General features: G+C 51.7%; 2 protein-coding genes across 3 annotated transcripts; both read left to right on the forward strand.

Annotated features, from left to right (window-relative positions):
* The first annotated feature begins 684 nt into the window (after positions 1-684).
* On the forward strand, positions 685-7,065 carry RAB5IF (RAB5 interacting factor). Its single transcript, XM_057424617.1, has 4 exons — positions 685-839; positions 2,588-2,691; positions 4,596-4,725; positions 5,333-7,065. Exons 1-4 carry the CDS (start codon positions 711-713, stop codon positions 5,372-5,374), a joined length of 405 nt encoding a protein of 134 aa, XP_057280600.1. The 5' UTR covers positions 685-710; the 3' UTR covers positions 5,375-7,065.
* Positions 7,066-8,716: 1,651 nt separating this feature from the next.
* Positions 8,717-25,052, forward strand: GGT7 (gamma-glutamyltransferase 7). Of its 2 annotated transcripts, XM_057424615.1 has the most exons (16): positions 10,074-10,931; positions 11,090-11,347; positions 11,462-11,688; positions 12,606-12,757; positions 13,707-13,821; positions 14,286-14,353; positions 14,487-14,560; positions 15,011-15,204; positions 16,890-16,977; positions 17,650-17,777; positions 19,490-19,578; positions 20,322-20,474; positions 21,009-21,126; positions 21,836-21,973; positions 22,779-22,878; positions 24,279-25,052. In XM_057424615.1, exons 3-16 carry the CDS (start codon positions 11,521-11,523, stop codon positions 24,440-24,442), a joined length of 1,749 nt encoding a protein of 582 aa, XP_057280598.1. In that variant the 5' UTR covers positions 10,074-10,931; positions 11,090-11,347; positions 11,462-11,520; the 3' UTR covers positions 24,443-25,052. The 2 variants fall into 2 exon arrangements, with proteins under 2 accessions (XP_057280596.1, XP_057280598.1); XM_057424613.1 differs by lacking the exons at positions 10,074-10,931; positions 11,090-11,347 and adding an exon at positions 8,717-8,931.
* Positions 25,053-26,265: the final 1,213 nt, after the last annotated feature.

Genomic DNA, 26,265 nt, shown 5'->3' on the forward strand with positions numbered 1-26,265 from the left:
AACAGGTTCTGAGCAGAGAGCGAAGCATGATGGAAATCTGCAGTCAGAACACCCAGCGAGGAGGGGAAACTGTGCCCAGGGAATCACAGAACCCCGGACTGGTTTGGGTTGAAGGGACCTTAAAGCTCACCCAGCTCCAACCCCTGCCACAGGCAGGGACACCTTCCACTGGAGCAGCTTGCTCCAAGCCCCTGTGTCCAACCTGGCCTTGAACACTGCCAGGGATGGGGCAGCCACAGCTTCTCTGGGCACCCTGTGCCAGCGCCTCAGCACCCTCACAGGGAAGAGCTTCTGGACTCGCCCCAGCAGCTCCGAGCCCCTCTCGCGTTGCTGGCCCAGAGCTGGACCCAGCGCTTCCCGCCAGCCCGCAGGAACGGGGCCGTGTCCGCGCTCTCCGCTCAGGAGCGGCCGTGTGGGGCCTTCGGGCAGGCGGCGACAGACACGGCCCCGTTCCGCCCCGCGGCCGCCGCTGCCCATCCACCGGTACCGAGGTCCCTGCTCGGTGCCCGCGCTCCGGGCTGACCCCTCTCCCCTGCCGTAGCGGGGCGCGGCGCGGCGCTCGCCGCTGTCACGTGTGACGCCGCACGCCGCCGCCGCGATTGGCGGAGCGGGGGGCGCGGGCGGGTGACGCTGCTCGGTGGCCGCTTCCGGGCCCGGCGGCGGCGGAACCGGGCTCGGTTCCGGTCCCGGTTCCGGTTCCTGTCGGGAGGATGAGCGGCGCGCGGCGCAGGGAGGAGCCGCCGCACGCGCAGCAGCACGCGGTGGCCAACGGCGGAGCGGCCGCGCGCGGCTCCGTGTGGGGCAAAGCGCTGCGCAGCGACTCCGCGTGGCACGACAAGGTGGGGCTGCGGGCACCGGCACCGGGCGCTGGGAGCGGGGCTGGCACCTCCGAACCGCGGCCGGGCGGCGGCGGAGCCTCCCCGAGGGTGCCGTGCCCCGTGCGCTCGGTGAGGCCGCGCTTGGGCTCCCTTGCCGAGCTGCTGGGTGAGGGCAGGGGGCTGTTCCTGCGGCGGGCTCCGCGCTGGCGGCCGTGGTTTCCTTTCCGAACCGGAGAACTCGTCCGTCCCCAGGGCAGATGCGGCACCTCTGCTGCGGCTCACAGCAGCCCTGGTTCTTCTCTGCCCCATGGGTGCGAGGCGAAGGAAACACGAACTGTGTCAATACTGAGATGCTGGCGGTTAAGTTTGGATTGAACTTTTGTAGGACTGGATAAAATTACACTGTGTGTAATTAAAACCAGAAACATCTACTGTGAGAAGTACGTGTGCAAATCCAGCTGAGCTGTCAGCTCCGAAGGGACGGGGCGGCAGCAGGAACAGGCTTGCAGGAGTTCCACTGTTGCAGTGTCACGGCATAGGTCTGCTCTCGCAGAGGACTAACCTCACGGTAGTTGTTCAGCTGTTGTTTGGCTTCTCTGGGCCTCACCATCTCGTGTGTCTTTTGGTTTCCACACAAGTTGATGTGTGTGCTCAGCCTGCCCCTGCTGCTCGTGTTTGTCAGCAAAGCCTCCAGGTTTGCCACACTCCCCGGGGGGCTTCAGCGCTCATGAAGTCTTTCCTGTGCGTCTCTCCCGGGTGTTTTAATGCTCCTGGTCAGTGCCTGTTCCTGCTGCCGCCCCCAGCAGCACCCACACAGGGTGCTCCGAGCTCCTGCAGCACCTCAGGGATGTCCCCTCCCTGGTTTGCTGGCTGTGCCTTTCACTGTGGAGAAGATGCGTTCCCTGTGCTGCGCTTCCTTCAGGGGCAGCCTTGGATCTGGGTCGCTTTTCCTCATCAGCTGCAGTTGCTCTCATGTGCTCGCCCTCATCCCCTTCTGACAAACTGGGCAGTGTTTTCAGAGTGAGCAGGCCTGTGGCACTATTTTGATGCAGTAGGATGTGAACTGAAGGCTAAAATGGCTGAGAAATGTAGTCACGGAGAGAAGCGGCCGTGTCCGACACGGATGCTAGGCTTCCGCGTGGAGCCAAACAACTGTGTGCATCCTGCAGTAAAATCACAGAGGTGTTGGGGGTGTGCTGGGCAATCCTTGGGGAGGAAAAAGGATGTGAGCAGAAGTGAACTTTAACACGTGAGTCAGCACTGCCCAGCTGCAGTGCTCAGAGCTGTCTGGGCCCTGTGGACAGGCAGGAATGACAGCTTCACCGCTGCTCTGAAAGACAGCGCTGGTAACACGTGTGAGAGGTGGTTTGTGATTTGGAGCTGGCAGCTGGGAGCATTTGCCTGTGGGAAGGGGAGGGCCTGGGGCATGGAGAGTGGCTTTAACACTCTTAAAAGCATAAAGAGATCTTTAAACTTCTGTTGCAGTGAACTGTTATAGAATTGGATCTTTACTTAACCAGGGGCCTGCATATGTGTTGCCTGTGCAGTTGGCCCATTGGAGGACAAAGCTGTATACTTAATTTGGAAGCAGGGAATCCAGCGTGTGTGATGCCATAAGCTGCTTTCGTCTGCTCTGAGGAGAATATCTTCTGCTTGAAATGGAAGACTAAGTGTTCAGTGCATTAAATATTCACCTGTTAATTGCATGATGCTTAAAAAAAAGGATACAAAGTAAATGTCAAAATCTTTCTTGTGCTTTATCTCCTCAGGACGAGTTTTTAGATGTGATCTACTGGTTCCGGCAGATCATTGCAGTTATTTTGGGAATCATCTGGGGAGTAGTTCCACTGAAGGGATTCGTGGGAATAGCAGTGTAAGGTTTATTTCCTTTTCTGTCTCATGTACTTTCCCACATTTGGACTTGACTTTGTGTCTGGTTTAAAGTTGTGCTATAAACAACAGGCTGCCAAATGCAGTCTGTGAGCCAGCGGTGCGTTCCAGGCTGTTCTTTGCCATGGAATTCATACAAATCAGAACGTGTCTTCATCAGCCTCTTTCTGTCCTCAGTCTGATTAATGCTTTTTTTAGAATTACTATTGATTTTCTTATTTTACTATTATTAAAGGGAGCAGGGTTAGAAGAAGGCAACGAGAGGTTCAGTTGAGTTATGAAGTGGCCTGTTCATGTATGTCTGAACCAGGGCTATGAGTATAGTGCCTGCCATGGCCACTGAAGAAGTCAGGCCCCTGGAGGGGAAGGTGTGGTAGTCATCCTCTCTGAGCCAGGAGCCCTCCTCGGAGAGGGGGGTTTGTAAGTAGACAAGAGGGGCAGCTTCTCTTTGGGAAAGAAAAGGTTTCTCCCAAACACAAAGACCACAGGTAGTGAGCGGATGAAGTGGCGCCGCTGGCAGTGCTCCTGCAGCTCCTGTCTAGGCAGTGCCTGGAGAGGCAAAAGCTCCCCACTGAGACATGGGATTCAGGTCACCTCCCCGCTGGTGTCCAAAGGCTGCAGTGAGCTATGAAAATGCTTGACTCAAAAGCCTCTGGAGGGACATGAGTGATGGGAAACACAGCCCTGCTCTGGGGTGTCTCCTTCTGCAAGTGTCTCTGCCTAGTCAACGTCTCCTGGTCAAGCTTGCAACCTCACAGCTTTTCTTAGGCAAAATGGACTTGTCTTCTTGTCCCTCCTCCCGAGTGTCCTGGCTGGGGCAAGGAAGCGGAGGGAGTAGCATCAAGTGTCTAAGAGGGGGAGAAGAAAAAGTTTGAAGTTTAGGGAAGAGGGGCTGTGAAGCAGTGATGCTCCAACAGGAACTCGATAGCGGCTTGCAAACAGTTAACTCTGAAGTGTTCCCAGTAACAGATGCGAATAGCTGAGAAGCATTGTTCTTACTTAGTCATCCATTAATTCACAAGGCACCTAAGCCAATTCCTGTGCTAAATGTTAATGAGAAATAAAAGTGATTTGGTGTGAGTGGAAAAGCTAAAAGCTTCCAGAGCTGTGTGGGTGCTTTCCCTGTGGTGTGCAGTCACGCAGCTGCTTGCAGCTTGCTGCCACTCACCCAGCTTGTGTGTGTGTGATCCTGTGTTGCCCTTCCTACCCAGCCTGCTTTCCAGGGAATGTAGCTGTCACTCCCCAGGTTACCCCAGTCCTAAACTGGAGCGTTCTGAAGCTAAATGTGTCTAAGGACAAACAGGAGCTCATGGGTTTTCTCTCCGTTGCAGTGTAACTGTTGGAACAGCCTAGAGACCGCTAGGTCTCATGCTGAACCAGAGAGCTTTGCTCTGAGGGTGGTGTCGAGCCTTCCCTGGCTCTCTGAGTCACTGCATTTGGCCATGGGACACTAATGGTGACACAGTGGGCAAGGAGGATAACAGTCTTCCCTCTTAGCAGCCTCAAAATCAAGTAGCACACACAAGGAAATAGGATCCTGTGTGGGAGCAGGACTGCTGCTGATCTGCAGGACAGGGAAACTTGCAGGGTTTGCAGATCTGCTGATGCTTCCAGCTTTTAACTGCTGGGTCTGGAGCCTTGCTAAGAGTAGGTTGTGCCCTGTGAGGTGAACTTCATCCGTACCTGGTGTGCCCTGACAAGCTGTTCCCAAGGTGCTCTTTTAAGGAAGAGGACTGAGCTGCCTGGGAAGTGTTGCAGGAACAGCATTCCTCTTTGTTTCCTCTCTGCTGAGGATGAAAGATGCTTCAGTGCTACTTTGCTATATGGCATGTTGGTTACCTGTGTCCTGTATCACCAAAATGATGGTTCCTAATCTCTTTCTTCCAGATTCTGCCTGATCAATGCTGGTGTTCTGTACCTCTACTTCAGCAGCTTCCAGCAGATAGATGAGGAGGAGTATGGCGGGACATGGGAACTCACAAAGGAAGGGTTCATGACATCTTTTGCACTGTTTCTGGTAATGCCTCTTGGTTTCTTTTATTAGTGAATTGTATTGGTACACTTCCTGAGGGAAAAGACCTGGAAGAAGAGCAGGTGAGGTGCTGATAGAAGAGAGATGTGCTCACATCACCTTATAAGTGAAGTTGATTGGGAAAGCAAATGCCACAATCTGATGGCTGCTGGCAGTGAAATACAGTATGCTGGGATACCTCTGTAGGAGATGATGTAGGAATGGGCAGGTATACTTCCGCATCTACCACTTAACTTGTATGTCTCCCCAACCTGGTGGAATCTTGTCTAGTTATGCCCAAAGTGGTGCTTTGGGTGTCTTTGTTTTTCCCTTACCCCCTTCATGAGTTTGAATACGCTCAGTACTTGATTTGGGGGTGTTTCTAGATCACTAGAGGGATTTGGTGGGATTTTAATGTGGAGACACCCTAGAAGGCAAGCAAGCTGAATGCCACTGTTTGTGGTGCCTGGCGATCCTAACATCTCTTAGACCATCTCAAAGCTGGAATCCAGTCCCCAGTCCTCTATTGAGAGCACAGCATGAGGCTTGCTTTCTGCACATGAACCCTCTCCAGAGGCATCACAATAACCTTCACTTCCTTTCCTCTCCACAGGTTGTTTGGATAATCTTCTATACTGCCATCCACTATGATTGACAGAGTCTGCAGCCTGTTAAATCAGCCGTCAGTAAATCAAGAAGGTTTTAATAAATCATAGTCTTTAGTGGACTGGTGGGAAGGTGGGGGAAGTCAAATCAACTCCCTTCTGTACCAGCGGTCTGATTAGCCTGGAAGAGCCCCAACTCTTCTGCTGGAGAAGTCCATCTCCGTTTTATATACCCATTAATTGTTGGAACTCTTATAAAGCCATTGGAATTTTTGGAAGTGGTTCAAGACTGTTCAAATTTGGAACTTTCTGTGACTCTAGCCAGTAACTCTATCAAACTCCTCTGTGCTGAAGGTTGAGTCTGTTAATTTAATGTATGTATGCCCTTCTGTTTGAAGTCTCATGAAGTCCAGACATGTCTTCCATCGTTGTCCTTTAGACAAACACTTTTTACAAAGCAGTTGTAGGATGTGTGTGAGGAAGGCGCTGGCAGCATCCAGGATGGAAGTCGTGTGGCCGTCCTTAGCATGGTTTTGTAGCGATCAGATCTGATCTGATTTAACAGGCGGTGTTGTTGCTGTTTCTAATACTACTTTGTTTACTTGCAAATTGGTTGGCGACCAGAATTTTTAAATGGTCTTTGCTGAAGACAAGTTTTTAAGCGATTTTGCTCCAAAGAATTGTGGTTCATTTGGTTAACAGAGGTGTATTCGGGAGGCTTAGAAACTCCGCTGCATTCTGCTAGTCCGACTGCTAAGCTGCCATCACATACCTCAGAGCCTAGTGGTCTTGAAGGACAGTCATTCTGGAGATGCCCTTTTAAACGTGAAACATTTAAATTCCCTTTTATTTTTTAAGCTCTTGAATTCAGCTGCTCCTTGTTATTAAATGGAGGAGGCTAAGACACAACTGAGGCAGCTATTATCTTAAATGCAGAATTACTAACTTGCAAATTGGGCATGGTACCTAGCCTGTGGTTTGGGAGGTGATCACCTCAGAGCTCAGTCCTTCCCTGGTCATGCCCTTTTTGTGCATCAATGGGGGAGTCTCTGCTTTAAGATATTTTTAAGGCTGTGTCTTTCAGAAATAGTCCTTGGGAAACACGCACAGTCCTTCTTGTCAGAGGACCTTGTAGTCTTGTTGCCATGTGGTCCTTGCTTTTCTAAACAACAAGCTCAGGCACCCCAAAAGCGCCCTGACCTACAGCTGCCTTATAGTGAGGAGTTGATAGTTTTAGTGTGCTCTTGCTGAAAGTCTGCATTGCTTCCTTGCTGGTGGAAGCCCAGCAGCCTGTTTCTCGTGTGAGCATGCAAAGCCAGGGATCTAAATCTCTTTTAAGTGCTAAGCCAGGACTCCAGAAGCACCCAGTGGTGAGGACTCCATTCTTACCAGGGAAAATGCTGTCTGTTCTCAGTGGAAAAAGCACACCTTAGGTCCTTGGGATGCCAAGGGAAGAGTGCAATAGCAGACAGCTTCTGCTACTTGTAAGTTGCCAATTGAAGTGATCTCAAATAAGAACTTCTATACGTTCTCCTCCCCATCCCCAAATTTACTCAATCTTTTAATCTGATACTTTCTTTTCCTCTTCTTTCAGATGAAAGCATTAATTTCCCACATTAATTGCCTGCTAGTTCTAGGTCACCCTTTCCTACTGGCATCCGTTTGCATCTTAGCTGCTCACAGCCATCAGTAAAATCATTGTATACTTGAAATGCTCTAATAAATGTTGCCTGGTCATCCACTGTGCAGCTTCTGTATCCTCTGGTCTTCAAAGCTGGGTAAAATGGTGGGAGTGGGGGATTCCTTTTAAGAGTTTGGGTTTTGGTAAATAAACCAACAGCAATTTGGGATTCCCAGGTCTCCTGTGCTGCAGGCTTGAGTCATGCCCTTCTAGAAGGGGCCAGAAGCATTTGTAGTGGGAGTAGTTGCTAATGCTTAGACCCATGCTTTAGGGGATGATTAAGCAGGTTAAGCCAAGTGTTGCCTCTAAGCTGTTCTGCTCCTTCGGCAGCTGTTCGTGCCCTGTGACAGGCAACCATGGCAGAGCCGCTGCTGCGCTGCAGAGGGCCCACGTCTGGTCTGGAGCAGGGCTTCAAGCACTGCTGTAAAACGTGCAGAATGAGAGTGTTACTTACCTGCCCCTTTGCTTTATTCCTCACTTGCCTGCAGTCCCAACAGCCGAGTTCCTTTCCAGTTCTAGTGGCTGGAAGCTGAGGCAGAACCTGAGTTGAGAAGGATCATGACTGTGTGGAACATACGCTGGTCTCTGGATCTCCTAAAGGATCCTGGTAGGTAGGTTAGTGATAGCTGCCAGCTTTTAATCTCTAAAGGTTTCTGTTTTAGCGGGTGCCTCGTGGCTAGGGAAGCATGTATCCCCAGTGCTGAGCATCGAGAGAACTAAAGCTATGGCATCTGCCGCCAAAGAAGTGAGGTTAATTTCTTTGGAGGCAGCCCATAGAGTGGAGCTGAACATCTCGGGGTGATGAGCACCATAAAAACAAGGGGGGGTTGCAGAAACTTGAGGGACCGATACAGGGATGGTCCAGCGGAACATGAAGCTGTACGAGCTGGTGGTGCTGCTCACAGGAGGAGAAGCGTGGGACATTAACTGGCTCAGTGAGGGTGAGAAAGTAGGACATGTACCTTTCAGGTGACTTCACCAGAGCCAAAAAGCCCAGTACTGAATACGCTCCAAGTCCCATCACAGCAGATGTCCAGGGTACAGCAGGGCAGAGGATGGGTTTTTTGGATCTGGCAGCCAAGTGCCTGTGCCAAGCTGAGCCGGAGAGGCCAGTGTCAGTGCAGGGGAGGTAATGTGCACAAGCCTGGAGGGTTTTGTTCAGCCCCAAACGAAACAACTTCCACCTCCCAGGGATTTTACTGTGGTTTTTAGGTCAGCCTCGGAAAGGAGCATTGAGGGGTAAGAAACGAACTGCTTGAGGCAGTTTGGTTTCAGAACTGCCCATGCAAACCAGGACTGCCTTGCTGGGTGTATTGCAATCAAAACTTGCCATAAGGGCAGATGGCCGGGCACAGGGGATCCACGTTGGAAGGCCAAGCTGGCCAGGAGAGGGGACACAACCAGGCTGCTCTGTGGCAAGGCCACCGTGTCTCTTGCTGATGGTGTCCCGCTGGGTGCTGGACGCACTCCCTGCACACGGGAACCGGTGAAACGGCAGCGGGGGATGCTCGCTGATGGAGCCTGGAGTGAGCCGCACGGAGCTCGGACCCGCGGAGCTTCACCCGGCTGGAGCCCGCCCTCGGCGCTGGCTCCGCGGTGCAGCCCCTCACAGAGAGCCCGGCGGCCCTCCCACCTCCACCGGCCCCGCGGGGCCTCGGCCTCGCCTCTCAGCGCCCGCCGCGGGGAGGAGCCTTGGGCCCGGCCCGGCCCAGCCCCTTCCGGCGGCGGTAGCGGCGGCCATGGCGGTGCCGGCAGCGGCCGAGGCGGGGGGAGGCCGGCAGCGGGCCCTGGCCGCCGGCTCGCCCGTGGACTACATGAGCATCACCAGCTTCCCCCGCCTGCCCGAGGAGGAGGCGGGCGGCGCGGCCGAGGGCGGCCTCCGCGCACGGAAGGAGGAGGACGCGTTCCTGGGCGAGCAGGACACGGGTGAGGGGCGGAGGCCGAGCCCGCCCGCGGCCCCCCGCATGCCCCCGGCCCCCCTCGGGCTGCGCTCCGCCCGCGGCCCCTGCATGCCCCACGGGGGTCCCTGTCCCTGCCTGCCAAGGCCCCGCGTCCCCCCGGGCCTCGGTGACGGTGCGGGGCAGGGCAGGTGCACAGAGGCTCCGCTAAAGCCGCTGGTGCTGTGGGCCTGGAGAGAGCCCTCTGCGTGGTCTGAGTCGATCGCTGCCTTCTCCATACAGGGAACCGGTTCTGTCCCCCAGGTCGCGTTTCTCCCGGCAGCGCTGCCCTTCACCCCCTGCTCCATGACCCACGGGCAGGTCTCTGCCTCATTGACCCCAAACCCCGTGTCTGAGCCGGCCCCATGCAGCCCGTGTCCTCCACCTTGCGGCACTGGGTGAAGGTCCCAGTGCCCGTTCTTACCCCGCACCATCGGGTGCACATGCAGCTTTGCAGGAGCAGCTCTTTGATCAGCACGAGGTCTCATGTGGAGCACGAGCAGGGTTTGGTGTGGTTGGGCTGTGCAGGTGTCTGCTGGAGCCCATGCTCTCCGGCCACGTGCAGACTCGTGTTCATTGGCGCTGTGTGCCCATCGCAGAAGCCGGCTGTGCTGCTTCATGCCATGGTATCCACCAGTGGGACCAGCAGGGAGGGAACCCAGACCTTTGGTTTCTACTGCCCAGAAGAGGAAAGGAGGAAGCCGCTGTTGTGCAGTCCGTGATGGGGACAGACCCCCCCTAAAGGGACTGAGCAGCCCCACATTGCGGTGCCTGCCAGAGTCTGCTCCTGGCTGACTCCTTTCCATCAGTCCTGTCCCCACATGACCTCCCTGTTGTCCCCGTGCAGCACCAGTGGTCACAGAGATGAGTGACTTGCCCAGGGCCGCTGGGATGTCTGTGGCAGAGAACGAAGGGACTTTTGCACGGGTGGGAGAGTCCTCTCCCATGGTTGCTCCCTGGATGTTCATGTCCCCTCATGCTGGGCTGGCCTGTCACAGCGCTGCGGGAGCAGAGCAGTGGGACGGTGTCCTGGAGGGGTCGGGTGGAGGAGCCCAGCTCACTCCTCATTGCTTCTGCATCCACCAAGGGTGCCAGGGGCTGTACGTGACATCCCTCCCCCGTGGCACCCCAGCTCATCACCCCCAGCCAGGCCTCCCATTGTGCCCAGCTCACTTGGATCAGATGTGCCGGTGAGGGGCTCTGTGTGTACTCCGAGGTGCAGTTTGGGAAAGCTGAGCCTTTCCCAGTCATGCTCCTAAATCACTGCAGCATGAATGAGACTAAATTCACTGTGAGGGGATTCCCTGGTTACAGGGGATCTGATAGTGCTTGCAGCATCACTGAAATTAAAACTATCTCCCTGCCTGGCCCAGGAGAGCTGCACCCCAAAGGTCTCTGTAATGTCCTGGCAAGGACAGGGCTGCCTCAGCATGGTAGGGTGATGGGGGGATGCAGGCTTTCCTGCTCCCTTAACCCAAAGCCAGGAAACATCCCCTGTGTGGATGTTTTCTGTCTTTTCCACTCAGTGTTCCTCTTGCTCTTCTTCCCACCACAGATGTTCAGGGCACTGCAGACACCACTGGCTCTTGGCAGGACCCAGAGAATTGATCCAGGAGCTCTGGGTGATGCCCTGAGCTGCTTGGTTACATTTGGTGCCCAGCAGGGCAGGTCCCTGCTCCACCTGCCCAGCAGCTCCATGCACAGGCAGGGCACGCTCAGCCAGCACCTTCCCTGCCACAAAGGCAGCAGCTGAGGTTCAAGGCATCTTTTCAAGTAAAAGAGAGACTTTCCCATCCTGCTGAGCCTTGTTCGCTGTCGCTCGCTGTCGGGTGGATGCCCAGCAAACCCTGCCCCATTGTCTTTGCCTTCTTGGAGCTGCGAGCGACTTGATTCCAGAGTGGGCCTCATCAGCTGGAGGAAGCATGAAATTAAAGCAGAGCCTTCCCTGCCGTCAGAGCGGGTGGACACCCCGAGCTCTCCGGTTCGCAGGTTTGCTCCTCCCTGCCCTCCCCTTCTTCTTCAGCAGAGGTATTTATTTCCTGCGCTCAGGCCGTGTGTTTTGCTTCACCTCTGTCCTGCTCAGGTGCTTTAGCTCTAAATAAGGCTGCTGGGTTTTCTTTTGAATGTCTTAATTTCCTCTTCTGCAGTATTGCTGCATTTTTTAGAGACCTGTTTGCAAGTCAGTGCTGTGTTAAGTGTCTCTTCAAATGGAGCAGTAACTGTGTGCCCATCACTAAAGACTGATGAATGGACTGAAATGGAGCAAAATTCAGGGGGAGTTTGTCCCTCTTAATCTCAAGAGAAGTCAGTTTGGAATAACTAGAGCTAATGGAAGGGATCAGTAAAATGACTTAAAGCAGCATCTGACCCAGAAAGTCTCTTGAGGGCTGGGATCAATAGGGAAGGTAATAGCCTTGCTGGAAGGGGCACGGTGTAATCTTAGTGCTGGGTAAACACTGCAATAAGAGCTCCGTGTTGCTCAATAACTAACTCTTGTTTTCTCCCTGCTGCCCACAAAGACCCGGACTCCTTCCTGAAGTCTGCACGGCTCCAGCGCCTGCCCTCATCCTCATCCGAGATGGGAAGCCAGGACGTGTCTCCTCTCCAGGAGACCAGCAAGGACCCTTTCTCTGGAGACTGCAGCTGCCGGCAGGACGGGCTGACCGTCATCATCACCGCCTGCCTGACCTTCGCCACGGGCGTCACGGTGGCCCTCATCATGCAGATCTACTTTGGGGACCCTCAGGTAAGACAGAGCAGTGGCTTTGCGGTCAGGCTGTGTCTCTGGAAACAGGGGAAGCTCCCTAACTTTCCTCCTTGCCAGCAGTTTAGGTGAGCCCCTGGGTGCTGACTCTGCAATCCCACCCCAAACTGTCTTGACAGGTTTTTGCTGTGGCTGGGGGTTGTGCTTGGAGAGGCAAGTGGGGCTCTTAGTGCCTGCCCCAGGCCCCAGGCAGGTCTGGGGGTGCTGTCAGCAGGAACCAGGCAGCCCAGCTGTTGTGGCTCCAGCTGTGGTTTGAGCCAGATGTGGATGCTCACTGAAAGCGATCCCTAATTAAGCAGAAGGCATCTTTCATATATCTGCACTTGGAGAGAGTTTTATGGATCTGTATGTCCAGGCTCACCTCTGGAAGGATCCATTCAGGACCAAGCAGGGGAATAGCTGAAAACAGAGGAACCTCCTGCTGATCTGTCCCACAGACCAGTGCTAGGTTGCAGAGCAAAGGCAGCATGGCCATGGGGTCATACCTGTGGTTGCATGAACCCCGGTGCTGGCACGAACAAAGAATAAGAACAAGCTGTGGTATGGGGGGGATGCTGCATTCCTGTTTCCAGTGACTGCGCTGCTGCAGTGCACTGACAGCACACTGTCACCTACTGCTCTTGAGGATTAGCCCAACCCTGCTCTGGGGTTGTGGAGGGTAGGGTGGGATATGGTCTACCAGGTTAGCACGACTATTGAAAGCCAGCTGAGCTGATGTACACAGCTGCCCTGGTGCAGGGATGTGTCAATGGACACGTTACTCCCACTGGCATTTGGGGGCACCTTGAAATGCCCATCAGCCACAGCCATGGTGCTGGCCTCAGGCTTCAGGTCTCACAGAGCTGAAGATGTGGGTGTCCCAGCTCCCCTGCCGAGGCACAGCTCTCCTCTCCTGGCAGATATTCCACCGTGGTGCCGTGGTGACGGATGCTGCGCGCTGCACGGCGCTGGGCATAGAGGTGCTCAACACGCAGGGCTCCTCAGTAGATGCAGCCATCGCCTCGGCCCTCTGCGCTGGAGTCGTGAACCCCCACACGTCAGGGATTGGTGGGTAAGTGTTGGTCCCTCACTCTTGTGCCTGTGGTTGTCCTCAAGCAGGTGGGTTCCCCACCACCTGAGATGTGCCTTCATGGTGGCCCAAGTACCAACACGTGGGACCATGTCTCTGACATCAGGTGGTGGCACTGGTCCTGTGTGCCCAGTTAACAGCAAGGGACAGAGACACCCAGGGAGGGAAAAGCTGCATCTGCCATAGTGGCAGATAAAACAAGCGTCAGGCTCAAGAGGGGTGAAAAAGTGACCACAGGCTGCCAAGTCCCAGTGTGAGTGTGCCAGGAGCTTGCAACACCTGGGCTCAGTCCCAATGCTTTCAGTGACTGAGTGCTTCCGTCCACCGGCTCTGCTCCTGCTGCAGCAGGAGGCTAGGATCCGAGCCTGACTCTGAGCAGCAGCCATGGGAGGTGTGGTGGTGAGGGGTGGCCTCATCCCAGCCCTTCTTCCCAGGGTGACATCCACATGAGCCTGGTGCTCTCAGCTCTGCAGGAGGTCTCGGGAGCATTGCATAAAGCACTGCCATCCGATAGCTTCTCCAGGCTGTGCCACCGAGTGCCGTTGTAAACCAAAACCCTGGTTTGTTGCAAAACTGCTTGGATTAAGAAAGAAAATCACAGATAGTCCCAGCCTGGCAGTAGAACAGGGCCAGGGGCCCTCTGGCCAGTCTGGCAGGGACTGATCCAGCCTTGCTGCATGCTCAGCATGGGGGCTGCCTGCTTCCCGCACCAGTCCTGGCTCTGTTGTCCTGAACTGCTGCCTGGGGAAGGGCAGCAGCATTCCCCACACCACTGCCCAGCCCTGGGTCGCTGCTGAGGCTGGTGACCTGCTACAGTGGCCTCATCACACTGGGACTGGCCCCAGCCCTAGAGGCACCCCTATTCTTCATTTTGGCTTTGTCCTGTTGCAAGGACAGCCAGTCCTGTGCCATGACCCCCATCTCGCTGCAGGGGTGGGGTGATGCTGGTCCATGACATCAGGAAGAACAGGAGCTGGGTGATCGACTTCCGTGAGGTGGCTCCCCTGGGCATCCCGCTGGAAGGGGACCTACAGGAAGACACCAAGGTGAGGACCAGTGTCCCTGTGACCAAACCCTATAGGGGTGTAGCTGGCTGATGTCTTCAGCTCTCCTCTTTCCACTACTCTTAGGCCAATGGGGAGATGATGGGCAAAGCATCTGATAGATCCAAGGCCCTATAGACATGGAGAGTCTAGGGAAAATGCTTCTTTGGCATGTCCCTCAGCAGTGGGGAGCTGGGAGAACAAGCATCCCAGGAAGGAGCACAATCCCATGTCATTCTGCTGAGTTATTTCTCTAAACTGGGTTGAGACCAGGATGGAATTTGTCTCTTTCCTTCTAAAAACTTTCATTCCCTAATTTGCTGTGCTGCTACAGACCTCTTCCCCTCTCCTAAAGACCATGCAGACACTCCCAATGTCAACATGCGTTGTATCTCCTTGACTTGCAACTGGGAACCATGTCCTCATGGGAAGGAGTTTATTCTTCTTTTGTCCTTCCCATTGAACAGCCAGGTCTGCTCGTCGGGGTGCCAGGCATGCTACAAGGAATGCACCAGGCGCACCAGTTACATGGGAGGTAAGACATGAGGCTGGCATGGGAGGGCTGTCCTCATGCTGCACAGGCTGTGCCCTGGGGTCCTTGTGGTGGAGCTGGAAGCACACAAGCCCTTGTCATCAGACCTTGTTCTTTGTCCTTTTTCCTTTGGCAGACTCCCATGGTCCAAGCTGCTGGGTCTTGTGGCCGGTGTCGCCCAGGATGGGTTTAATGTCACACATGATTTGGGTGAGTATCTAATGGGGAGCCAAGGGTGGCTGCTCAGCACAGGGGAGCACACTGGCCACTGCTCTTGGGTGCAAGGCAGCTGGGGATGTAGATGGCTGTTCAGGGGAAATCACAGCTCCTTGGACCTGGAGATGGATGGTGTTGGGAGCTATGGTCTGCAAGGAAGAGCTTGGCAGAAGCAAAACTGGAGCCCTTTCCTAGGACTGGTCGGGGTCAGGTCAGAGGACTCTGTGCTGGGCAGCTGGCCAGGGGCCGCCAGGAAGGGCGCTGGGTTTCTTTGAGTATTCTTCCCAGCTCTAATGGGTGCACGATCCAGCCTCCCTCTGGTTGTGAAACAGGGCAAGAGCAACAGCAAGTCTCCAGCATCCCCATCAGGCACAGTGATTCCATGTCCCCTGTGCATCCCTGCACCTTGCCTTTCCTGGATGTCCTTCCCCTTCTCGCCTGCAGCCAAAGCCGTAAGTGAACTGAAGGACCTGAACTACTCTGACAAGTTCCGGGATGTCTTCCTGCCGGATGGGCAGCCCCTGCTGCCCGGGATGTTCATCAGGCGCCTGGACCTCGCTGCCCTCTTGGAGCTGCTGGCAGCAGAAGGGGTGTCTGCTTTCTACAGTGGGAACTTGACCCAGGAGATAATCTCTGAGGTGAGCCGTGTTTTCCCCTGCCTCTGCCCCAGACCGCACAGCACAGCCTGGGTCAGGGTGACAGCCTGGTGATAGGCCGTAGCCAAGTGTCAGCACAATGACTGGGGCTAAGGTGTGGAGCCTCCTTTTCCTCTCCTGCTCCTGCCACTGCAGTGGTCTAAGAGGCACACGGGTCACTTCCACAGCCCAGAGTGAAACCTCTGTTTCCTCTATAACCAGGACTGGTTTTTCAGAGAAAAGATATCTCAATTTCTAGCCCCCTCTGGGCTGTTTTAGGGGTTTCAGCCTTTTCCCCATAATGAGGGGTGCCCCGTGGTTGAGAAGCAAATGTTTGTTAATGGGACTGTAAGGTAAGAACTCCAAGAATATGGTTTAAAAAGAAAACTGAGCCTTGTGAGCAGAGCATCAGCCAGGCTTGGTCCCGCTTGGGCTGGCCCCAGTTTAACTCCTCTTGTTAGAGGTGCTCTTGGAAAAATAGCAGCAACCAGGTACTTATTCTGGTAAAACCCAAACAACTTTCATACCTGTGGAGCTGCAGTCAGGGTGGTTGGTGGCACCAGTTGTCCCTACCAATGTGCTTCAAGTGATGCACCTTCAACATGTCAGTAATCTGGAATGGGTTCACTCAGTGCAGGCCTTGGATATTTGTGAGCTCCCTGTTTGGAAATTTCTTGTGGTTCACCTGGACCCCAGCAGAGGTGGAGAACCAGGAATGGGAAAAGTGGGATGGAAACCAGGAATGCACCAAGCTCATGGTGCATCCCCACAGCTAAACCCTGCTTTATCACCCTATTCCACTGACGGAAGGATGCTGCAGGGAAGCACATATTCTCTGTGGAGGAGGAAAACCCGGGGTTGAACACTGAAGCCCCTGGCCATCTCTGGGGTCAGGTGCACAATTCCAGCTTTGGTTGCAGAGCAGAGCAAAATGGTGGCTTCCCACAGTGTTCATTGCTCCAGGAGAGGGAGGGCATTGATGTGGTGAAATCAAGTAAAGCTCCAAAACACCCTGCCCTTTGTTTCCATCCTGTGGCAGGAAGGCACTGGTTCAAGAATGTGCTCTCTGGGGAATTTGAGATGGTGTCTGCAGTGTGTGGCTGAGCAGAGCTTCTCCCCTTTCTGTGCCATCAGGCTTTTCCTGCTCCATTCCCTGCCACTTTGCTGCTTTTCCACTGTCCGAGCTCCATGGAGCCTTGGGTTCAGTCTGGCCTGTTCTTTGGGACTGCTTTAGGAAGCAGGCAGGGATCCTAAGTAGGGGATACATCTTATTTTGCAGCTTTGGAGTGGTTTGATATGTTGTCCCCCACAACATAGAATGGTTTGGGCTGGAAGGGACCTTAGAGATCAGCAAGTTCCAACCCCCTTGTATTGGCTTTCCTGCTCCAGTGATTCATCCATTTCTGCCAGAGAAGGAGTTTTCTTGCCAAGTTAGCTGCCTAGTTTAGAAGCCAGAGCACGCACAGGTTCTTTGTTCTTGCCCATTTCTGGATGGAAATCCAGAGGACTCATCGCAGCAAGTCACCCCAGCAGAGCCTCTCACAGGTTGTGTGGCTTCTCCTGGGTGGAAGGAAAGAGTTGGCCCATTGTTCTGCTGGCAGAACAGGCATTCACCTGGGCCAGCACGAGGAACACAGAAAGCCTGGGCCCAGCTTTCTCAGCATGCTCTGCTTTGCTCTCCTATGCAGGTCCACAACTACGGAGGAGTCTTGGTGGAGGAAGACTTCAGCAATTACAGTGTCACAGTGGAGAATCCCGTCCACACAGTCTATCGAGGTACACACCTGAGCCATGGCCATGCAACTCCAGCTACAAGGTTGCTTCATCTGGCAAGAGGTGGTGACGGTGTTTAAACAGAGGCACTGAGGTGTCCGCAGGAAAGCCCTCCAGGGAGTTGCCTGTTCCTGCCTGCTGACACTGATGGTCTTAGGCAGCTCAGGAGGTTTTCAGTACTTTGAAACGAGCTGACAAAGGCCAATGGTATCTTGATACCGTTAGAGTGTAAAGATGCAACATGATCATATATGGACGCAGTGTCTAGATAGAAGCTGGACCAAAAGCTAGTGGCTATGTCTGAAGACAGTTCCCAAAGTTGCCATTCTTTTCTAGAAATCCCTGTATTTACTCTCCTTAAAGCTGTAACATTGCAACTCCATTTTACCTCCATTCTTCCATACTATGGTTCAGAAACCAAGCAGCCAACCAGCAAGAACTGAATTTCAGATCTAAGAAAGCATCCCAATTTGGTCTTCCTTCATCCATCATAAAGAAACAGAAAGCTACAGCAAGAATGTTTTGGGAAATGCTTTTCTAATCATATTGCTTTCCATCATTTCCCCTCAAATCTGGAAGGATTTCCCTGTCCTCAAGGACGCTAGCTTGTGGGGAAGTTATCACTGGACAGTATCTGGCTAAAGCAGCTTCAATCCTCTCCTTTTCCCTTCACAGGTCATCTTGTTTTCAGTCCCCCGCCTCCACATGCAGGTCCTGCACTGATCACAGCACTGAACATCCTCGAGGGCTTTAATATCACCAGTCAAGTACCCAGGGGGAATATCTTGCACTGGATGGCAGAGGTAGGAGGAGGTTCAACATTTGACTGAATTCCTTGTGCTGCTAGAGAATAATTGATTTATTCCTTGGTTGTACAAAAATGTTTGTAGGTAATTCCCAGAGGAGAATGAGCAAATAGACTGCTAAGGTGTAAATCTGAGCTGTGCTGCTGCCTCAGGTAGGTGCAGACGCTGGAGCCTCCTCCTCAGCTGAGCTCTTTCTTGCTTATGCAGAGCTTTTTCAGAAGAACAAACTGTGGCTTTTGCCCCTTTCTTGTACGCAGTCATCTCTTCAGAATGGCCCCGCAGCAGCTGAGCCTTGTCCCATCTGTTTCCTCCACCTCCTATCTCCAGTGGCCCCAGGCATACCAGAACACTGCTGGGGCTCTTCAGGGGGCCGGCAATGTGGCAATGACAAGGAAAACTGACCCAACACTTTATATATTATTTAAATCTTTACATTTTAGCCTACCTCGTGATCTCAGTGGTCCAGATCATGATTTTTCCAGGTTTTAGGGCTGTCAGCCCTATCAAAACATTGCAGCTTCCCAGGAAGTCCAGCAAGTGCTCCATTTCCTGCTCTGTAAGCAGAGTTGTGTTCTTAGGTGCTTAACTGATCCAGAGCTGGGTCTTGTGAGTTGGGAATTTTAAGCAAGGATATAACCACATCCCTGTAGCAGGCAGATGCTTGGAAGTTACTGCCTCCCAGCAACAATGCAACAACTGGAGGTGTTACAGGCTGTAACTGCATGTGCAGAGGCAGAGAAGGTTGACTCACCCAAGTTATTTTTGAGTTATATTCTAAAGCTTTGAATGAATGTGTGCTCTGCATTTGCACCAGGCCATGAGTTTCTCCCCCTGGTTACCCAGCTCAGGGACAGCAACCTCCAGATAAAGGGCAGTGACTTCAGAAGATGTGTAATTGTGATTACTGGGGACCACATGGCTTAACACTGAGATTCAGACAGTCCAAGATGTCCTTAACCTGTGCCTATGGAGTGAACGTGGTCTGCTTATTTCAGTGGAGCTCTTCCTTGGCCACCAAGCCTCTTGTACATCCTCTGCATGGCATGGTGGTCAGGAGGCTGTTTCCTGAAAAAGGCTCCTTCTCCAGAAGTTAATCATGTTCTACACTGTACTTCAGAAGTTCATGCTTCAGGAGAAGTTGTTGATGTGTGGCACATATGAAAGCAGAAGTCACGTGTAGCTAGTGATCTGCAGGGTAATGTACTGTCTTGAATCTTGAATGACAATGGCATGAGCTGCAAGCTGAAAGTCTAGTGCATTTCTGCTAGGCACAGGCTGGCTAGATTGAAGAGAACATTTCCTCTCATGGGTGTTCTCTGGCTATGCACTGTAAAACCAGGGCTGGATAAACTGCGTCTCTTGAAATTGCATCTTCCCATTCTTAATGGACTGGCTTAGGCAGGATTCTGCATGTATGAGACACCAGACCCCTTCCTCTTTTCACACCATCATTCCCTTCAGCGTGCTGGGACTAATGCTTTCTCTACACACACTTTGGATGACTTACAACTAGGAACATGGGTAGCAGTGGTGAACAGAATAGCTTGTTTCTGCTCAGCAGTGATGCTGTGCCAGCAGAGCTTCTGGCCAGAGGCAACAGTGATACCTCTTCCTGTTTGAAGTATCAAAAGTTATATTTCCAGGGCCACCTAAATGTTTTTCTTCCTTTTCTCCGTTCTTTTTTCTTTCTTGTTCTGTGTTCAATTTAGACATTAAAAATAGCCCTGAGCCTAGCTAGCAACCTGGGAGACCCATCTGATGATGTGTCCATCACTCACACTGCAGAAAGCATGATGAGGTAGGTCTGAGGCTAAGGGGCACGGTACAGTGGGAAGGTGTGTGGTTTGGATATCATTCCTGGATTTGCTCTTTGGAGTGCACAAGGAAACCTGATTTTTCCTACCTGTTTTACTGAGGACAGGTCAGTCCTTGAGCGTCCTTGTAGGGTTCACACTTCCACAAAGATCACAGCTGATGCCACAGGGCTCTGGGGATGGGTTGTGGGATGTCCTCACGCAGAGGTTTCCTGGAGTCACCATGATCTGAGGGTTCCTTCCAGTTTCTCACCCCTCTAATATTCCTTCTCAGCAGGTTGGGCCAACAGCCGTCCATGTGGTCACGACCACACAAGCAGTTTCTGGCTCTCCCTTCCCACCATGGGCTTGGTGCCTTTGAAGCACACGTGGGAGAGGACAGGCCTGGGGCTTTAGCCCAGGCTCCCACCTCAGAGCCATGTGTGGCTAAAGCCACAGTTGGTGGCCAAAGCTGGGCTGGATTTACCCTCCTTCTGAGGGACTGCATTCAGCTGGGTGCTGCCACCCCTTGTTCTTCGGGGGGGAGTTTATCCTGTAGACAGAGCAGGGAGGTCCCTGGAGTTGTCTGTGCAAACTGAGTCCTCTTGTCTTCTTCCATTGGGTGAACTGGAGGAGCTTCCTGCCCTCAGTGCCAGCCCCCTGAGAGGGACACCACCAGTACCCCAAGAGATGCTCAGCTTCCTAAGCTCATTCCTTGCTTTCCTCTTTCTCTCCCTCACTGCTGAAGTAAATTGGAAGCTAATTCCCTGCGCCAGCTGGTTAACGACTCCCAGTTCTTCTCATCTGATGTCCATGTGCCTCACTTCTCCATGGAGAGTGGACCTGCTGCTAGCCAGGTCCTTGTCATGGGACCCGATGACTTCATTGTTGCAGTTGTAAGGTAAAGGATTTACTTCTTCCCTCTGTAATGTGCTCAGAGGGTGGGAGCAGGGAGAAGAAAGCAGGTTCAGCAGGGCAGGATGGGACCGGACCTGGGGCTCCTGGTCTGCTCTGTCCCTGTTAGTCCTGCAGCAGCAGAAATGGGGAACATGGGGTGGAGATGTGTGAGCTGGTGCTGCTCTGCCCTGTGTAATCCTGCAGCCCTCTCACAGTGAAATGTGTCTGGATTGGCCTGAATCTGATCCTGGAGAAGAGGTGGTGGCCAGATTTGAGGACTGATGGGGGCACGGAGACACATCTATCACCTATAGGGCAGTCATTAAACACAGAGAGGAACAGAGCTGCTATCTCCCACATGGTTCTTGCTCCTAAGTACATTGAGACTTTCACTCCTTACACCTAGCCAGTCCTAAAGACCTACTGAACTTGGCTTTGTCAAGCCAATATGGGACAGAAAATCAGAGCCCTGAAAGCCTTGAGGTGAACCAGAACCTCTGGGAGGGCTCTGATGAGATTTCTTCCTATTTCTTTTCAGTTCTTTGAATCGTCCCTTTGGCAGTGGGATAATGACACCCTCTGGAGTCCTCCTGAACAGCCAGATGTTGGACTTCTCCTGGCAAAATAAAACAATGAACCTCTCCATTCCTAGGCCGGTAATGAATGACATGACACATTCTTTATTTGAGCTGTCTGTACTGGGGTTTATTTCAATGTTATTCTCATCTCCACAACAGGGAGGCTGTTTAATGCCTTATTAGTAACTGAGGGACAACAGTCTGTAGAAAGCTCCTAACTTTTCATTATATGAGCCCCTGAAACAGAGTCAACAGAAGGCTTCATGTGTATCGGTTGTCATTTATAATGCAGTTATATCAAACAACGCTGCACATCTCATCTACCTATTTTCCTTGCAGTCCAGATGCAATTTAGAGCAGCCACCCTTTTCTGTGGACTCAAATTAAGGACTCCTTTTATAGCTTGGCTCTCTGTATGTTTAAAAGTAACAGAAAGCAGAAAAAAGTCTTCAGGTCTTGGAAGGAAACTATTACAGACCAGTACTGGTGGCTTCCAGTGCTGCCTTGTTTCTTCTTGCCATGTATTGTAAAACCATCCCACTGGGTTGGTACTTCAGAAGTGGGTGAATGGTTCCATATACCTTCTGGAAGAGAGACATGGTGTGAACCAGGACAAATCCTGTTAACATCAGAGAGCACTGATGTCAGTGAGGATGTCAGCCTAGAGAAAACACAGAAGTGCAATTGCTGGCTGCAGCATAAAGAGTAAGGAGTGAACCTGCACAGCTTGAGCAAAACTTCAGTTGACTTGTTGAAGATTTTTGGTGTGTCCTTTCTTCAACTGCAGCACAATCTCATTCAGCCTTGGAAACGGCCCTTGTCTTTCCTCCTGCCCACCATCGTGAGGCCATCCGAGGGGATGTGTGGGACATACCTGTGTCTGGGGGCCAACAACGGGAACAGAGCCTTGAGCAGCATCGTTCAGGTCAGTGCTGTGCAGGGCCCTCTCGCACCTTTCCTGGTGGCACCGCTCATAGTTGTAGAGTAAAAGCATCTTGGCAAAGCCTGTAATAGTTTGTGGCATTCTAATACCTGTTCAAAGCTCGTCTTAAGGATCATTATGGGAAAAAAAGGAGCATTTTGTATTCAGAGAATTGCAGGAGACTCGCAGCCCTTTAAGCCCTTTTCCGAGTGAAAAGCTCCTTTTAGTGCACTCCCAATTGAATTCCTCCCTGCTCAGCACTTCTATAAATTGGGCAACTCCTCCTAATTTCTGATTTGTAATGAGGTGAAGTTCTTGCCAGTAGCTTGATTGCGTGCACAGCAGCAGTCGGTTGCTAAAAAGAAGGGCACAACAAGAATGGCTCCCATTTTCCTTACCTCTTGGAAGGCATTATTCCCAGCAAAACTAAAGCCAACCATCCCTTCTAATGCTTTGTGTGGAGAAGTCACGTGCTGAGCTTTTGGCTGCAACAAACACGTATTTAGAGATTACATCATGTTCCAGACACACAACTCTCCTAATTTAGCAGGAAGTCTGTGACAAAAAGCCCATAGAATCCTCAAAAGCTACCATGTTTCCACCAGCAAGGTACAGCCCATATCTCAGGGGCCTCTTCATATACTCAGAGCCCTGCATTAGTTCATGCAGTTTGGTAAACAGTTCAAAATCTTCCTTCCCTGCTGCATCTGCAGATGCTGGAGCCACCAGTGATGGGACTGCTTAGGAAGTTGACTTCTCCTCTTCTCATTACTATTTTTATGATTGAGGTTCTTTTATTCTCTTTCAGGTTTTGGTCAATGTTTTAACATTTAACAAGAATCTGAGTGAAAGTTTGTCACTTGGTCGCCTTCACCCCCAGCTTCAGTCCAACACCTTGCAGGTTGACAGTGAGTATGGACACTGGCTGGGTTGTCTTTAGAAAAGGAGCAGGATTTTCTTAGCACAGTGCTGCGGAAGTGGGACAGCCCAGGGCACCGCTCACCCTGTTCCAGGGTACCCAGGGTGTGCAGAGGGTTTTGGGGAAGACAACAAGCAACAACCAAGCTTCTTCAAAGCTTGGGGCACCTGCTGAGCCATGCCTCTCCCTCTTGTCTTGGGAATGCTCCCTGGCTCCTCCAACACCTCCTGCTTTCTGGTGCTTCTCCCCAGCCCCTTCCCTGTCCCAGCTCACCTCCTGGTGGCACCCTTGTCCTGTCCTTAAAACCTTTTGGCAGTCTGGTGGCACTGGGGGTATCCAAATAAACAGGACTGCAAGCACAGCTTCACCCAGACAGGTACTGAAGCTAGCGGCAGATCTTCCTGCACTGCCATAAATGATACCCTTTCGCTTTCCAGTCCCTGTTCCTTAACTCCACCAGCTGGGGAGCAGGCAAAGCTTATGGCAAGGCTTGTAGCTTAACAGCGCTGGAAGTGCAGCTGACGCTTTGAAGACTGTAGTGCCAGCTCTTGTCTTGGTCTATTTGGTGTTTTTCAAAAAGCCCAATATCTCACCAGAGTGAACCATAAACGAAATTCTGTTCTCATTTCACACAAAGTAGCCAAATTTTCTAGGCCTTCCTATTTCAGAGGAACATCTAAAAAAGTCTGTCAAGTGTAACCTGCAGACTTGGAAACTAGAATGTAATTAAACCAAATCCAAACCTCCTGAAGGTTCTCATTTGTGGGTTTGGACATTTGGCATCAACAAGATATATGTTAAAACACATCTGCAGTGTGTATAGCTTAAATAACTGTGGTGTGCCTGCTTTGTCCAGCTGCATCCCAGCTTCATGTCCTCGGGCACTTCCATTCATGCAGAAATTGCAAAACATCAAATAAACAACATAAAACCAGGAAAGCTTTTCCAGCCACCTAAGGTAGATGGCTGGAAGATGAAGAGGTATGTGAAAGGGAAGTTGGAAGGCCTATCACAAAGTCAGTCATTTGGCAGTGTTCTACTGTTGTTTGTTTTGAACCGCCTTGCATCTTATTTTGACTAATAAGTGTTAATACTATGATTTGTAACTAAGCTCTTAAGAGCAGGGACTGCCTCTTCTGTAAGAAGAATAACTCCAGTAGGTGCCAACAACGTATTTTCCCCATTTTCCAAAGAGGAGGATATTCCACATCTTTAAAGGGTCTTCTGGATCCTCTCATTTCCCTCACCACACAGAGCACTGCTGGGACCCTCTGAGGAGGCTGCAGGCAGCTTCCTTCATCCTGCAGATCCCAACAGGGTTAGAAGTAAGCTTTGCCTCAAAGGGAACAGTTGTTTTGGTTACAAACTCCTCTTTTAAAATCCCTACAGGTGGGTTTCCTGAAGAAGATATTGAACTTCTTGTGCTCAGGGGCCATCAAGTGGATAAAGTCAAAGTGCTCTCCCTAGTTCATGGGGCCAGGAGAACCAACAGCTTCATCATTGGCCTGAAGGATCCCAGGAGCGTGGATGCTGCCGGAGCCACGATATTGTAGCACCTCCCAGGCAGCGTTCACTGAACAAGGCTGAGACAAACCAACCCACATGATGTGCATGTTCTGAAAGGGCCCCTTCCCCACCTGGGCTGGGAGCCCCACACACACACTGCTGAGTACTTTCTGCATTCCCCACCCAGGATGGCACTAGAGGGGTTATAGCAGCACCAACATACAGCACTCTGACTTTTATTGTTTTCTTCTCTTTTTAAATGATTTGGATGGCAAACAGCCCAGTCCTTGTCACAGCAATGCAGGAGCACACTTTTCTTTCAGCAGAGTCTTGCTAATAATACCAGGCTTTTCAAAAGCCCAATTCTAGTCAGCATCTTAATTTTAGTGAGCAACAACATCAGCGAAGGAAACAAGATCTGATGATGGTACTGTCATCTTCATCTCCCTGTCTTTCCCGAGGTCATTCTTTGCCTCTCGTGGTTCAGCCCATAATTAATACAGGCTAATGTAGTGTTTATAGGTGCCTGAAGCTGGAATATTGAGGAGTCCTTTAATGCTCTGTATGGGCCAGCTGGTTTTTCCCAGCAGGCAGCCTCCTGTATTAGTTCCTTTTCTCACATCCCAGCATACCTTGAATTTTGGAAGTAACTATTTTGAATCAGACTCACTGCAGTCTGATTTTGTAACCAGAGCAGTGATTTTCAATATCTAACAACTTGTGGCCCCCCCAGTATTTTTCTTACAGAGGTTCAAGCTTCCTCCATGGTGAATTTAAGATTAGTGGTAATGGGCTTAATTTTCTTAGATATGTTTTGGAGACATCTTAACAGTAAGTACTCAACAGACCTGTAAAAATCAAAAGACCATGGACTGAAAGCCACATGGAGAGAGTTTGGAGAGGCTCAGGGCTTTCCTTACACTGCCTTGTCTCAGTCTGCCCTGAAAGCCTGAATGGTGTAATCCCTATGGAGAGGCTTGGGATTTTCTGCTTACTAAATTCATGCCTGTACTTCAGCTCCGTACTTTGATACTGGTGCCTCCATTGGAAAAGCTCAAGAGTGAGAGAAAAGGTACAAACCACACGCTACTGAGAGAATTTCCTGTCCACAGCATGTAGTGCAAAACACAAGAATACTTCTGCATTTCTTGTCTGAAATAGAGTGAGGAAATAATACCACATCTGACAGCTGAACTGCTTCGTTTGTCCCACATTTGGACATTTCCTTCTTTTTTTTACTAGCAAGTCAGAGACAAGTGACACTAAATTCTGGAATTTGATCATTTTCTGTGGTCTAAAATTTGATTATTTCCTTCATGGTGAAAATGCATATGTATATATATGTACCTATGTCTGCGTATGGTTGTCTTGGTCTGTCATTCGATGATTACACCTCCCCCTTAGGGAGCCCATAGCACCCATCAGGTTGTACCACACCTCCTGACACTCGTTGCCATTTGACATGGGCAGTGTGTGGGTCACTTTGGGGCAGTGAGAGCACTATGGCAGATAACTGGACTAATTGCACCTGCCAGCTGAGGATCTCAAAGCATCTTACGTGAAGCCCTGCACGTTGCACTGAGGGAGGACAGAGATGCTTTTATGCTCCACTGAAGTGCAGCCACCCGTGAGAAGAGCACAGCAGCAGATGGGATCAATGGTATTTTCTGTTATAAATGAGTCAGTGGCCTCAGCTGAGAGATGAGGAAGTACAGTGTTGTCTTTGGGAAGTTGCCTTCTATACCACCACACTGCCCGTGGGGCAAGACAAGACTTTCTTCACCATAGGGACATCAAATCTGTTTGGCTTTCTGTCATCAGCACTAGAGTTGGTCACTGCCCAAAGCTGTAATGTTCATGAAACTTCATG

This window comes from Pezoporus wallicus, unplaced genomic scaffold (assembly GCF_028554395.1).
Source record: "Pezoporus wallicus isolate ANWC-B61680 ecotype Strahan unplaced genomic scaffold, APGP_CSIRO_Pwel_v1 contig_11996, whole genome shotgun sequence".
Taxonomy (NCBI): Eukaryota; Metazoa; Chordata; class Aves; order Psittaciformes; family Psittacidae; genus Pezoporus; species Pezoporus wallicus.

Coding starts and splice junctions, on each gene's coding strand:
- RAB5IF (XM_057424617.1), top strand. CDS start 711: ATGAGCGGCGCGCGGCGCAGGGAGGAGCCGCCGCACGCGCAGCAGCAC. Junction 840..2,587: donor ACTCCGCGTGGCACGACAAG/GTGGGGCTGCGG, acceptor TTATCTCCTCAG/GACGAGTTTTTAGATGTGAT. Junction 4,726..5,332: donor CATCTTTTGCACTGTTTCTG/GTAATGCCTCTT, acceptor TCCTCTCCACAG/GTTGTTTGGATAATCTTCTA.
- GGT7 (XM_057424613.1), top strand. CDS start 8,745: ATGGCGGTGCCGGCAGCGGCCGAGGCGGGGGGAGGCCGGCAGCGGGCC. Junction 8,932..11,461: donor CCTGGGCGAGCAGGACACGG/GTGAGGGGCGGA, acceptor CTGCCCACAAAG/ACCCGGACTCCTTCCTGAAG. Junction 21,127..21,835: donor ACCTCTCCATTCCTAGGCCG/GTAATGAATGAC, acceptor CTTCAACTGCAG/CACAATCTCATTCAGCCTTG.